We start from the raw sequence: 14,244 nt of genomic DNA on the forward strand, positions 1-14,244 counted from the left end.
TTGTGGTGTCTGTCCCTGAGTCTGCGGCGGTGCCGGTAAAGCCAGATGTGTCTGTCCCTGAATCCGTGGAACCTGTGGAGCTGGTAGAGGCACTGGTGCCCTCTGTCCCTGCTGCACATACTGTCTCTGTCCTTGTCCTTGTCCTGCTTTAGAACACTGCCTGGTGGTATGACCATACTCTCCACAAGTGTAACAACTACCCTGGAAAGTACCAAATGGCCTCCTCTGTCGGTTAGCCTGTGGCTGACCCTGTCCTGCCTGTGGTCTCCCATTCTGTTGCCTCTGAATAGGTGCCCCATTCCGGTGAGCATCTGAACCACCTTTGTGCTTCTTCCAAGGCTGTTGTCCTTGGAACTTGCCTTTGTCATTCTGCCGGTGACCATTGCCATTCCCCTTTTCAGCTGACTGATTAGTAGAGTCTTTATCTCCCCGCTTCTCACCACGAGCCTGTCTGATGTCCACAGTCAACTGATACTGTTGTAGAGCAGCGTCTACCACCTGAGCATAGGTAGTATAGGCTGGACTACCTGTAATAGCTCTCTTGATAGACCACATCAGTCCCTTGACAAAACTGTTGCGCTTCTTCTCCTCTGTATCCACCTCCTCCGGTGCAAAGAGAGACAAGCGTGTGAATTGCTGCTCATACTCCGCCACTGTCATGTTTCCCTGCTGCAGACTTAGAAACTCGGTCTTCATAACTGCCCTGACTGCATAGGGAAAATATTTCTCATCAAATCGAGCACTGAACTCATCATAAGACAATGTCATCCTCTCCTCTGAGGTGGTAACTGACTCCCACCACTGTAGTGCATCTCCAACTAGCTTGAAAGTAGCAAGCATCTGCTTCTGAACCTCCGTGCACTGAACCAAACGAAGATGACGCTCAATGTCCTGTTTCCACTGGTGAGCTGTTCTCGCATCGGTTGAGCCTGAGAACACAGGTGGACTCCCCTTTGTGAAAGAGCTCCTAGCCTTTCCCCAAGAATCTGTCTGAACCACTGGTGCTGGTACAGGTGCCGGCTGTACCTGAGGCTAATTCCGAAGTGCAGCTGTTACCCCAGCCTCTGTAGCCCGAGCAACGAGGTCATTGAGGTGAGGAAGAATCTCTGGATCTCTGACCTGGTCCAGAGTCTGTTGAATATTCTCCTGTTCCTCCTGAAACTGATCCATGTCATCTTGAAACCCAAGCCTTTGCTGCTCTTCCTCCATTTGCTGACGCCGTTGGAGATATTGTTGCCTACGTGCCGTTCTCCTTTCCTTCCTAGTTCCTTGCATGTTCTGTCCATTTCTAGCGTTAACCATCTGTTAACACGAAAAGATAGATGTCAGTACCCTTTCTATACGAACCATAAGGAATACAATGAATCCTAACTTAAACTCTATTCAAGAGAAAACGCTACGCGGAAGACTTAATACGAAAACATCCTAGAGACACTTGAACCTGGAGTGCTCTAATACCAACTGAGATACCCCTCGGATCCGAGACACGGGTTGATCAGGCCCAGGCCCAAACCCGAGGGAATATCAAACAATTAATATTTTATAATGAACACGGAATACAAAATAAATTAAGAAATGAAATTAAAGCTGGAAGGAACTAAAAATAGAATCCGCAAAATATTATAATTATTAAAATCCATCAAACCTAAACTCCAAAACTCCATCAGTTTACAACTTGGGAATCCATCTCTAGTGGACCCCTATTAAACATTCAAACGGAAGATAGAACAACTGTAATAAACGTCCAGAAATAAAACTATAGAGAGAGCCCTACATCGTCGGAAGAGTGAATAGAGACCTCTGCTCAGCACGAACACGTCTAAGCCTGGAACTGTCGTGTACCTGAAAAATAGAAGTGGGTCAGGCCCACGCGCAAGTTCTATACTACTACAATCCAAACAGAGGCCCGATACGCATGTACATCCTAAACAATTCAACAATAGCTAATAGTCCGTAAATATATATATATATAGTCACACTAAAGGACTCTCACTGGACTACAGGCCGGTCTCAACCTGAATAGAGGTAACATGCTAAAACGCATACGAAGTGGGCATAGGGTACACCTCCAACCATCGTAGCCAGCTACACATCCCGATGCATATACGCTTCCTAACCATCGGTCCTGAGGCTCAAGCTCATACCGAGGCACCATAACAGTACATATATAAAATCCATCCAAAATCCCTGGTATTGCCGCTCAACAAGTAGTTGCCATGACAATACAAATTCACGGGACTTAACTTTTTGTTAATCCCATCCTTATTCCAAGTAGGTGGGTAATGGTATTGTTTTAAAAACCAAACCCATCTTTAGTATGCCACCGTCCCATACCGGTGCCTACTTTCCAATCCTCCAGTAGTCAATAATACCAATAAATCAAGTATATATCAACTAAATTCCAACATCCAACATTCAATGTTAGCAGTGATAAAATAAGCATTGATAAACAGGGTCACAACAACAACATATACATGCCCAATTTAAGTTGTTCCCTTTAGTCTGATATAAAGACAGAATTAATTAAAACATTCATTTAACACCTTACAAATGACATACAGATATGTAGGGTATGTATCACAAAATCCTAACCTCCACAGTTGATACTAACTGTGATAATGTAAGCATCAAAACAATATTCACAGTATGTATGTAGACATGCTCAAATTATAGTGTTCCACAAAACCGATCTAGTGTTAAACTCAAATCCTCCTAGTATTTAAGTTCCAACAGTTGCTATTACAGAAGTTAAGATAGTTATCATCTAGACCCATCCTTCCAATAATTTATACTAGCAGTGGTAAGGAAAAACGTGAACCACAGAACCACAATGCATCCACAAACATGCTTAGTCTAGGTTGAACAAGCATACAACACTTCTGTAACTACCAGTTTCATAGCAAAACAGATATCATTTTAGTTTGGTTTAATCTTCATTAATCCTGAAATCATTTAAGAGTGCAAAGAGTATGAAGCCTAAGGGAAAGAGTAAGGAAAGAATCTTGCCTCAGAAACTTTTGTTCAAAGTTTCAACGTCGTCTTCTTAAAAAAAATCCCTGCGAGTTCCAAAACCAGGTTACTGTTCACAGGTACGAAACACTATTCCCGAACTCAAAATCTGATCTCCACCGTTCAGATTGTGCGACACTGAGTCATGAACCTATCCTCTAAATTTCAGCTCGATCAGACCACGGACGAAACGGAATCGGATGTTTGATGAAATCTGGGCAGAATGGAAAAAAACCTATGCGACCCAGTTACTGTTCACGAGTACGAATCACTGTTCCCGAAGTCAAACTCTATCTTCACCATTCAGATTGTGCATCACTGAGTCTTGAACCTCTCCTCCAAAATTCAGCTCGATCGGACCACGGACGAAGCGGGATCGGATGTTTGATGAAATCTGGCAGAATGTGAAAAATTGCGTTTTTCCTTCTCCACTTCCACAAAACGTGTGCTTTGTTTAAAAAAAACCCTACACCGACGTCTACCTTATACTTATAGAGTTTTCCTAAACCCTAGGTTTATTTAAGTCCAACTCACAATCCTAACCAGCCCATCCAATTAACGTAGAAACCTACGACGGCTATAATATAAATCCCTAATTTATACTGTAATTAAAACCCTAGTTAGATGTATTTACCTAATTACCCTATTCACCATTAAATACTTAACAAATAATCTAATTGAACAAAATAATAATTAGTAAACCTAATTAAACCAAATAAGACACACATAAAATAAGACACACATAGAATAATTAAACCAATTACACTTAAACCATTAATGCCAATTAAATAATTAAAACACTAACAAGTAATCCCAATCAAATAACTAAACCAATTACACTTAAACCATTAATGCCACTTACATAATTAAAACACTAACAAGTAATTCTAATCAAATAACTAAAAATAAATATCATTTAAATAAATTAAATCACCACAAAAGAAATAAATTAAATCACCACAAAAGAAAACAATTAAGCACCTAATAAAAAAATAATGACACATAATCAAATAAAATGCACTTAAATAATAAATTAAATACCATTAAATACCAGAAATATCCTTTTTAAAATTAGGGGTATTACAATATATGTATTTTTTATATGTATAAATTTGAACGGATCGAATTGGTTAATGGATTGGATCGGTTTTTAAAAACCCCAATCCGTGGATTATAGATTTCTTATTTATTAATCCGTAACCGAACTATGAGGCTAAAGAAGAAACCAATCTGCACGGATCAGATTGGTTCATGGATTGACGGATCAAATGAACACATTTGATATATTGGCACCTTTAAACGGATTTACATATGCTGATTAGGTTGGTTCTCCCTCAAATATATGATCTACTATGGGATAATGTACCACCTTAGAAGGTAACCTAGTTATACGGAAGAGATCGAAAGAAGCAAACAATAATGGCAATGGCTCATACATACATCTAGTAAGTTGACATGACTATAACTTCTCAAAGAACTTGGTCTAACAATTTAAACTCTTCTTTCGTTATTTTGTAATAATTGAGCAACCATCAACATTACCTCTAATCCAGTGTTTCATGAAAAAATTAAGTAAATTAAAGTTGACAATCACTTACCATCAGGCTAGTGGTCTAGCGGTACCAGACTCATATTTTTCAAAGGAAGGTTAGTCAAAACCTAATTGATTTGGCAATGGTCGATTGAAGGTATTCAAAGCAGGGTGAACAGAGTTACAAAAGATTTTAGAATTGTTTTTTGATTAAAAAATCAACTCTCTCAAGAATTCATGTTATATATACAACAACCTCAAATTACTTATACAGTTACTACATATGATGTAGTGCATTGAATGAGCGATTCAAGACCAAGGCACATAATCCGGATTCATCTTAAAATATAATGATCTTCAAGATCCTTACATGGAATTTGTGAGGAGGGATTTCGGTTATACCAATAAATAGATCAAATGGTTGCTTGGAAAAGAAATGTTGTGCTTTAGATTATTCAATATCTCAAGTGAATTGCAGGCCTCAAATTATTGTATAAATTAAATTTAGGGGTGACCACATATTGGATTAGATTCGGCATTAAACCTAATCCAATACGATCCCTACAAATTGGTGAAAATTAAACCTAATTCGATCTATTGCTTTAGATCGGATCGGATTAGTTTTATGTATTAGGCTTTTTCCAGATAGCCTGATATTATTAATTTTAACCATGGTTTAATAGACGAATTTTGAACCACTAATAGAACATAAAAGTTAGTAGGTTTTTAAGGTTAAAATTTAGTAGGTGGTTAGAGTTAAAAGTTAGTAAACTTAAAATAATAAAAGAATAAAGAAAATAGAAATAGTGTATATATGTGTGTGTATTTTTTATATATACAAATCTGAACAGATCGGATTGGTTAATGGATTGGATCAGTTTTTAAAGACTCCAATCCGTTAACCGATCTGTGGATTATAGATTTCTTATTTATCAATCCGTAACCGAATTATGAGGCGAAAGAACAAATCAATCTGCATAAATCAGATTGGTTTCATGGATTAATGGATCAAATGAACACCCCTAATTATATTGGCACCTTCAGAAGGACTTACAGATGCTGACTAGGTTAGTTTTCCCTCAAATATAGAATCTAATATGGGATACTGATAAGCGCTGAATGTTGCACATTTGACCCGTTAGATTTGGATATTTTAATATCTTAGTAATGTTTATTTCATGTTACTTATGTTATTTTATTAATTTTTGTCATTTTCAGGTATTCTTCATAAATTTAGTTAATTCTGTTACTTTCAGAGTATTTGAGTTCAATCAACGAATGGAAATCCAAGGTAATCCAATGGTTAAAATCATTTAATGATATTTCTAGAAGACTTTTAAAAGAGTTTCCAGCAAGCTAAATTCATTTTTGGGTTGAAAGAAAAAAAGATTTCTTATTCCAATAAGGAATTAACTTGAGTAGGAAATTCTAGACCTGTTTCAGTATTTTAAGCATAACTTTTTACTCAAAAATCAGAATTAGGCAAACTCAGCGGCTATGGAAAAAAGACTCGAAGCCCGTCGTTTTTGTGTCTAATAGCAGTTTCGATATTCGTACTCCAAATAAGTCAAAACAGAATTGCAAACTGATAAAAATATAAAAAAAAACTATTTGGGCTTCTTTCTTTGGAAGGAAACCCTACACACACGTACACACACACATATATATAGAAGATGTCCAGCTGAGGAGGGGAGGATATAAGAGAGAGTTCTTGGCAACTTTTAGGGTTTTGAAGACTTTAATTGAAAATTGAATAAGAAGATGTTGGAAAATATATGCTTCAAATGACATTTAAGATATAACTAACCTTATACTAATACGCCATGATATAATTAATAATATGCTAAAAATAATTAATTAAATATCCAACTCGATATTTAATTAAACATTCAAATTAAAGTAATAAAATAATAATAGTAAATAAAGAACCTGGACCGAGGTTAGTATTAGATATTATGTCCTTAAGACAATTTACGCCCCGCGCTAATGGACTCAATGACATTTGTCTCCCAGGATATAATGGTCTACATCCACCAGTAGCAGCACTTCAAACTCGTGAATACAATGAACCTCCTCTGTATAATATTCTGTCTGACTTAAAAATGTATCTCTCCTACATAAAAAATGCATGCATTGGGTTCGATTTGAACCATTTTGTAATACCCCTAGTTTTCAAAAGAATAGAATTGGAAATTTTATTTTATTTTTCATTGATTAATTGATTTAGTTATGTGACTTAGTTGTTTTGTTTTCTTAAGTGATTAATTGTGGTTGCTTAATTGATTTAATTAATATTTGTGTGTATTTAATTTACATGTTAATTGAGATTGTTTTAATGATATATTACTTGATTAATTTTTAATACTGATTTAATTGTTTTATTTAATTAATGTACTGTATTTTCTTTATGGTAACTTAGGATTTTATTTTACACGGATGTCGCCGACATATTAGGGAATGAATGTTAGGGTTTTGTTTTCCTGTTTGTAAACAAATTAAAATTAGTTTAAGATTTTGGTTCTATAAATATATAGTTATGTGGGTTTAGGGTTTTAGAGAATATACAAGGTTCTTCTCACGTACCTAAGAAACACAGAGAAAATACAGAGTGCAATAGAAAGGAATTTTAGGAAAAACAGAGAGTAAACCTTGAGAGTTTAATAGAGAGGTCCAAGGAGAAAGGAACAGGGTTGCTTCTGGGTTTAACCAAGAATAGCAGAGGCATGGAACGATAGTTTAGAAGGTGGTCGGAAAACCTCAGAGACGGTGGTTTACAGTTTCAAACTCTGAAATTACAGGCAAGTTCTGTTCTATTCTTTCCCGTTAATTCGTGTTCTGTGCATGCTTAGGAAGACTCCAGGGATTAAACTAATGCTTAAACAATCTATTATACATGTTTAAACTGATAATTAACTTTGTTGCATGGAACTGTTATACCAAAATTCTTTGGGTTCCTGTTAGTTGGTTTCTCCTGTAACATGTTTATTTTCTTGTTTAATTGAGATCAACGATTCATATGGTTGCCTAGTAATTAATCTAGGACTGAATTTGAACTCTAGAACAGGTGCTTAGAACAATATTTAATTGCATCAAATTAATCTGAATTAAATCTGTCGCAGCTTGCTTAAAATTGGTTAACAGAGGTATTGTAATTGTTGCTTTAATACTTGTGTTCCTACACATGTTAGGATTGGATCTCAATGGTTTGAACTTATTTAGGACTAAGATTGAACCTAGAATAAGAATTAGAATATACCACAGAGGCTCTTTAATCACCGGAGTTGGAGAAGACGAAGTTGAACGGGCAACGGCTGCAAAGGAGAAGGAGCAGACTCTAAAATTACCTTAGAGCCGGCTCAAAGATGATGGAGCCGGCTCTATTAGGGACTTGGAACCGGCTCAATGTTGAAGGAGCCGGCTCTAAGTCAAAAGTGGAGCAGGCTCAATGTTTTTGTTGAGCCTGCTCTTTCTTGCATCGCACAGTAATGAGCTTTAGGGGCTGTTTGGGCTGTGCAGTGTTTTCTAAAGCTGTTTAAATGCTATGGTAAGGTGTAATTAAATGTTAGGGACTTAATTAAATATTGAAAACCTTTAGTACAATAATGGATTAAGGAAATGAGTAATTAACAGTTCAAAGAAACATCCATATGTTGCACTGTTTGGCTAAGGAATTTAATTACCGGAACTTAGCAAATTGTTGGTATTTGAGTTAATTATATTTAATCATATTTTCCACCATGTAATGAACGTAGTGAATTATCTGTAAGTTCAACTATGAGTGGTTTGGAATGAATTTGGTACTTAAGGGCTATTAAAATGTATCAGTTTGTGCACTGTATGTAGAATTTAAATACTATGAAATATTTTAGCTATTTAAATTATTGGAGTATAATAATTAGGTTCTGAAGTGAATACCTAATGTTGATATGTATGTATAAATTCATATTGGTGCATAATTTGGAGGATGACAGTTAATTATATAGTGTTGTTTTAGTAACTATGCTATGTTGGAGGATTTACTAGTTTTAGATATTGGAGCTTAACAAGGTTGTTAATTATGATTTGAATATATATAATAAATCATATGTCCATAGTATTGTAAGTATAGTGAATTAACTAAATTTATCTATGCTTGGCTTGGGTGAAATTGATACTTAAAATATTTACTCACTGTATCAATTCGTGGACTATGGTGGAGTATGTGAATGCTTGAATTTATTGTAACACTTTACATTATTGGAATTAGATTTTAGGCCGTAATGAATGCCTAATATTTATGTATATGCATTAAATTTATCTTGTGCATATTCTGGAGTGTGGTTGATGACTACTTAATATTGTATGGTCAACTGTGTTAATTGGAGGATTGTATGTACCGGTATGGGAGGGTGATATACTAGGTATGAATTATTTCAAACATTAAATTCTACCTAATTTGGAATGAGTTGGATTGATAAAAAAAAAAAAAAAAAAGGTTAAGTCCTACTTATATGGACGTATATATATGAACCGGTATGGGACGGTGTCATATTGGGGATGGCTTAGCTCAAAATACTAAGACCTACCTAAATTGGATTAAGGTATGGATTAACCATAAAGGTTAAGTCCATCATCTACATGTGTCATATCAATTGTGAATTGAAAGCCTTACTACGGTTTCAGGATGGAGTGTTTACATATATCAGACCACTACAAAGATGGCTGATATTTTGTATTGGGAGTATGGACTTTATATATATATTTTATGTGCCATGGTATGAGCCTGAGTCTCAAGACCATGGTTAGGGCGCGTATATCGCCTAGGATTGATAACTGGACATAGGTGTTGTTCCCTAGTAGGTCGAGGTACTCATGCCCGCCTTAGGGTGCGTATTTGCATGTTGCCTTCTATTCAGACTGAGACAGACCTACTGGACTAGCGAACGTCTTATAGTGTGTACTATATATACATATATGGACTACTCTAGATATTGTTGAGTCTTTCTAGGATGTATTTGCGTATCGAATTACTGTTTGGATCGTAGTAGATCAGGACTTGCATGTGGGCTTGACCCACTCTATTATTTTTCAGGTGTTCGACAGTACCAGGCGTAGAGCTTGATCGTATTGGTGCAGATACAAACACTCACTCTTCCGGTTACATAGGATTTCCTTTCTATTTTAATTTTTGGGTTTTAATTCTGTAAATTTATTTATGGATTTGGGATTAGGGGTCCACTAGGTGGATTCCCGAGTTGTACGATTTTAAATTATATTAATTTATTATTTCAAGTTTGAGAATTCTTATTTTAGATTTCTTTCAGCATATTATTAGTTTATTCTTAGTTCAGTTTTTTATTTCTGCTTGTTTACATATTAATTGTTTGGTATCCCTCGGATCTGTGCTCAGACTTGATCACCCGTGGCTTTAGAATCGAGAGGTATCACACATTTGGTTCGGACCAATCGCAATATGACTCATTGCTATAGATGTCTGGTTGAATTGTTCGAACCATTTGACTCTATGGCTTGAACCCACACCTACTTAGGTTGGGTTCATGTTGAGAGGGAGAGAGAGAATGAAAAAATTAACGAATTAAAATGATAGCAGCCTGGGTACCTATAGACAGAGTGGCGTTTTTTGGTTATTGGGTGTATTTGTTCATTTACAGACATGTTACATCCATCGCACCTTTCCATTATTAGTCTAACAACGTGACCTCTAGTTATACAAGACGTCTGTTCAGTCTATAACTACCACACCTCTTGGTTTATACCATTATACTGATATACAAACATTCTTTATACAATAATAGATGTGAATGATATACAGGGCTCTGTATGCAACAACATACCACCCTTTCACACCAGGATATTCACGTTGTCACAGATGACATTTACGTTGTTACATAGACATGTCTTCAAAGAAGACGCAATATGGCGGTGGTTGTATTTCCTAATAGACACTACGTTAAATGATGCCTTTCACGTATTCTGATCAGACAAATTTCATTCACAAATTCGAACAGAAGATCCTATGGAATTTTTGGTGGTCCATGGAGATAGTTTGTACAACAACAATGAAGATATCCTGCATCTCCATGAGTAGCTAAACATCATCTTAGGGAATTGATGTAACACTAATCGAATAACATGGTTTGATTGTTCTTAACTTTGAAATTTTTTCTGAATTATGTATATTGATTGCATGTTGTGTGTAATTAACTTAGTTGTACTAAACAACTGGGTTTTAATGTTTATAATCAATTTTAATGAAATTAATCTCTTGTCTTATAATTGATTTTGTTATAATTGAATTCAAACTTCTTTTATTGTTAGAGATTGGTGGCTAAAGGCTTCTCTTAATGGAAAGAGTAGTGATCATGCAATGATGCTTAACGAATGTGTGAATGAATGTTTTGATAATTCATGCCTAATGAAGACGAGTTGTATTACACCCTAAATTAGAGTAGTTAGGTAGACAATTCGTGCTAACCGAATATGAGTTATGGCATAGTGTTTATTCATATATATCTTCTTAATTGAATTAAAATATATTTGTAGCCACTTGGTTCCTGAATATGCATAAGTATGAATCACATAGTTGAAGCAATTGACCATGTTATAAGGCTAGTGGTGAAGTCAATACCCTAAGTCTCTTATCTCTTGATATATCTTCTAAATAGTTTAGTTTATCTTTAGTTTTTATTTTGTTTACAATTTAAAAATAGAAAACATCAAAATTATTTCTTCTCTTGAATCAAATTAGCAATTAATTTTATACTTAACAATCCTCCACAATTCTTGAAGTTCGATACCCTCAATATAACCCTATCCCATAAGGATTCGTTCTATTATGAGTGGACTTTTATTATTGACTCACATCAGATACTATACCTTCTTAGAAGGTAACCTAATTATACGAAAGAAAAAGAAGCAAACAATAGTGATAATGGTTCATGCATACATCTAGTAAGTTGACATGACTATAACATTTTATCAAAGAATTATGTCTAACAATTTAAACTCTTCTTTTGTTATTTTGTAATAATTGATCGCCCCATCAACATTGCCTCTAATGCAGTGTTTCATGAAAAAAAAAATAATAATAATAAGTAAATTAAAGTTGACCACCGCTTATCACCATGCCAATATTCTAGCGATACTAGACCTTTCCCTACTTTTTAAAGAAATGGTAGGAGTTTGAAGCTCAATTAATGCATGTGTGTAAACTAAAAAAAAAAATTGGATTATCTTCTGAATAAGATCAATTGGTCACTAAGGCCCATGTCTATAATTCTTCACAAAGGCTATAAGTTATAATTTTTTTTTGTTTGTGATAAATAAGTAGGTAAATAAAAGACAGACAGATAACATACTTACTTGGGACATAGCCAAAGACCATGCAAAGACATGCCACTGTTAGGCAAACAAAAGAAAATGATAAATGTGCAATACTCTGTTTCAATTTATTAACGCCACCAAATTCACTAAATTATAAACCACATGCTAACTATAAGTCTATACTATGACCTTATGCCACATAAATCACAATTCCACATCATTTGTGCCAAATATCACGATTTCATATTACTTACGTAATAATTATCTATAATTACATTATATCGTTATTTTATTATGTTACAATTTATCCTAAAAAAATCAGCAGCCCGTCTCTAGTGAAGCTAAACTCACATACCCTTAAATCAGCTTGTAGTAGGTGAACCACACAAAATTTCTAATTCATTTTCAAGGTCTTGTTTAATCAAATCTTTTTACAAGGGCCAATTTAAATACTACCCGATTGTTAATACTGTACACGTGCATTAAGAGACTGACTGTTGCACCACGTTGTTGTATTAGCCGTACAGGTCAATGAACAAGATTTGCAATGTTCATCTTCCTAAAATTACTTGTTACAAACCAACAATTAATTTTTGTTATTGAACCAAATTCACAATTAAATACTGCAGCAAACCTTCTTCAAAAAACATGTCCTCCTAATTGGAGAATTTCTCACCCGTACCAGTCTCACGCGACGCGAATGAGACTTAAATAATAGACTTGCACAATAGAGAAAATTTGAACTCACACTTAATACACTCAATATGATTCTTCTGGTAATTGAAGATCCAGCCTATCATTCAGCTACACATTGTTGACTGACAAAAGACTTCAAATTTGGAACCACAAAGAAGTGCCTCCAGACCTTCCAAACAAAATTTTATTGTTTTAGAAATGTTAGGACTAAATTTAAAGAAGCACTGTTTTATGGAAAGAGATATGAAAAAAAAAATAGATAAAAAGAGCACAAAACTATTCCACAAGTAAAATTTCCTACTAGTTTAAATTTAAATCACATGAAGATGAAGAGACCGCACACTCATTAAGAAAGATTATATAACTTAAATTTCAATTACAAATAACTTGGATGATGGATGACAAAAAAAAATAAAAAATCAGTGTGTTTAATTTTATTTTATTTTTTTCTTATATTTGAATATGAATTCAAGTAAATAGGTGAAATTAAAAATAAAATTAAAAAATTGCTTTTCCAAAATTCACAGTTTTATACAATTTGATAGAGAACCATTATGATGAAGTAGATGAAAATAAACAACAAATAGACGTTACTAGATAAAGTGATTAGTGTTTTTAGCACAAAATAATGCCAAAAAGGTACTTATAAAATTGGAAAAATTAACTAAATCACATGAATTCATCATATCAAACCTAAAAACCAATTCACGACATCAAATCATCTACCTCAGGAAAAAATAAATAAATAAAAGATCAAAACAGATTTAGAAATCAAAATCAAAATCAACGTCATCGAAGCCATCTTCATACCCAGCATCTCCGATATCTGACACCATATCTCCGACAATCAACCCTCCGATCAACAGCTCCAAATCCCGTCCCAAACTAATCCTTTTTTTTCTTAGGTTTCTGCACTTGTGGTTGTGGATACCCATATCCCGCCATCGCCGACACCGGATACGCCTGCGGCGGTGGCGGATATCCGTAACCCCCCGCTGCTTGCTGCGGTGGATAAGTATAAGGTGGCGGTGGATACGCCATCGCCACCCCAGCAGGCTGCGCGACAGTGGTGCTCACACTGATATTTGGTGGATGCGCCGTCACAGGCTCCTGACCCTTCGCCGGCGCCGCCGCACCGGCCTTACTTGAATCAACAGACGGTGGATACGCCGTCACAGTCTCATGAGCTTTCGCTGGCGCCGCAGTATGCGGCTGCGTAAACTTCCCATCGAACTTGTACGAGAATTTCAATGTACCTTTAGGCTCTTTGGGGGGTTTCTGGACCGGGTACTCGACGACGCGTTCGGAGGTGGTGTTGCCGGCGAGGAGGTCTGGCAGCGGGACGGAGACGTAGCCGATGTCTTTATCGCCGAGGACGCGATCTGACCGGAGTGTGAAGGTTAGGCAGAGGTCGGGCTTTTGCAAGGCTGATTCGGCGACGGAGAAGTTCATGTGGTGGTTCCACTTGGGGTTTGTTCCGCCGTGCTTGTCGGCGCGAATCAGTTTGCGGACCGGAGTGTGAAGGTTAGGCAGAGGTCGGGCTTTTGCAAGGCTGATTCGGCGACGGAGAAGTTCATGTGGTGGTTCCACTTGGGGTTTGTTCCGCCGTGCTCGTCGGCGCGGGTCAGTTTGCGGACGCCGGAGATCGACGCCACCACGTAGACGTCCATCTTGGTCACAAGATT

General features: G+C 36.1%; 1 protein-coding gene across 1 annotated transcript; it reads right to left on the reverse strand.

Annotated features, from left to right (window-relative positions):
* Positions 1-13,444: 13,444 nt before the first annotated feature.
* Positions 13,445-14,011, reverse strand: LOC132301166 (protein SRC2-like). The gene has a single exon (XM_059798441.1). The coding sequence runs from the start codon at positions 14,009-14,011 to the stop codon at positions 13,445-13,447; it is 567 nt and encodes a 188-aa protein (XP_059654424.1).
* Between the last annotated feature and the right edge of the window lie 233 nt (positions 14,012-14,244).

Source organism: Cornus florida, unplaced genomic scaffold, assembly GCF_030987335.1.
Source record: "Cornus florida cultivar Cherokee Brave unplaced genomic scaffold, ASM3098733v1 CherokeeBrave_3.0.0_Hap2_Chr03, whole genome shotgun sequence".
NCBI lineage: Eukaryota > Viridiplantae > Streptophyta > Magnoliopsida > Cornales > Cornaceae > Cornus > Cornus florida.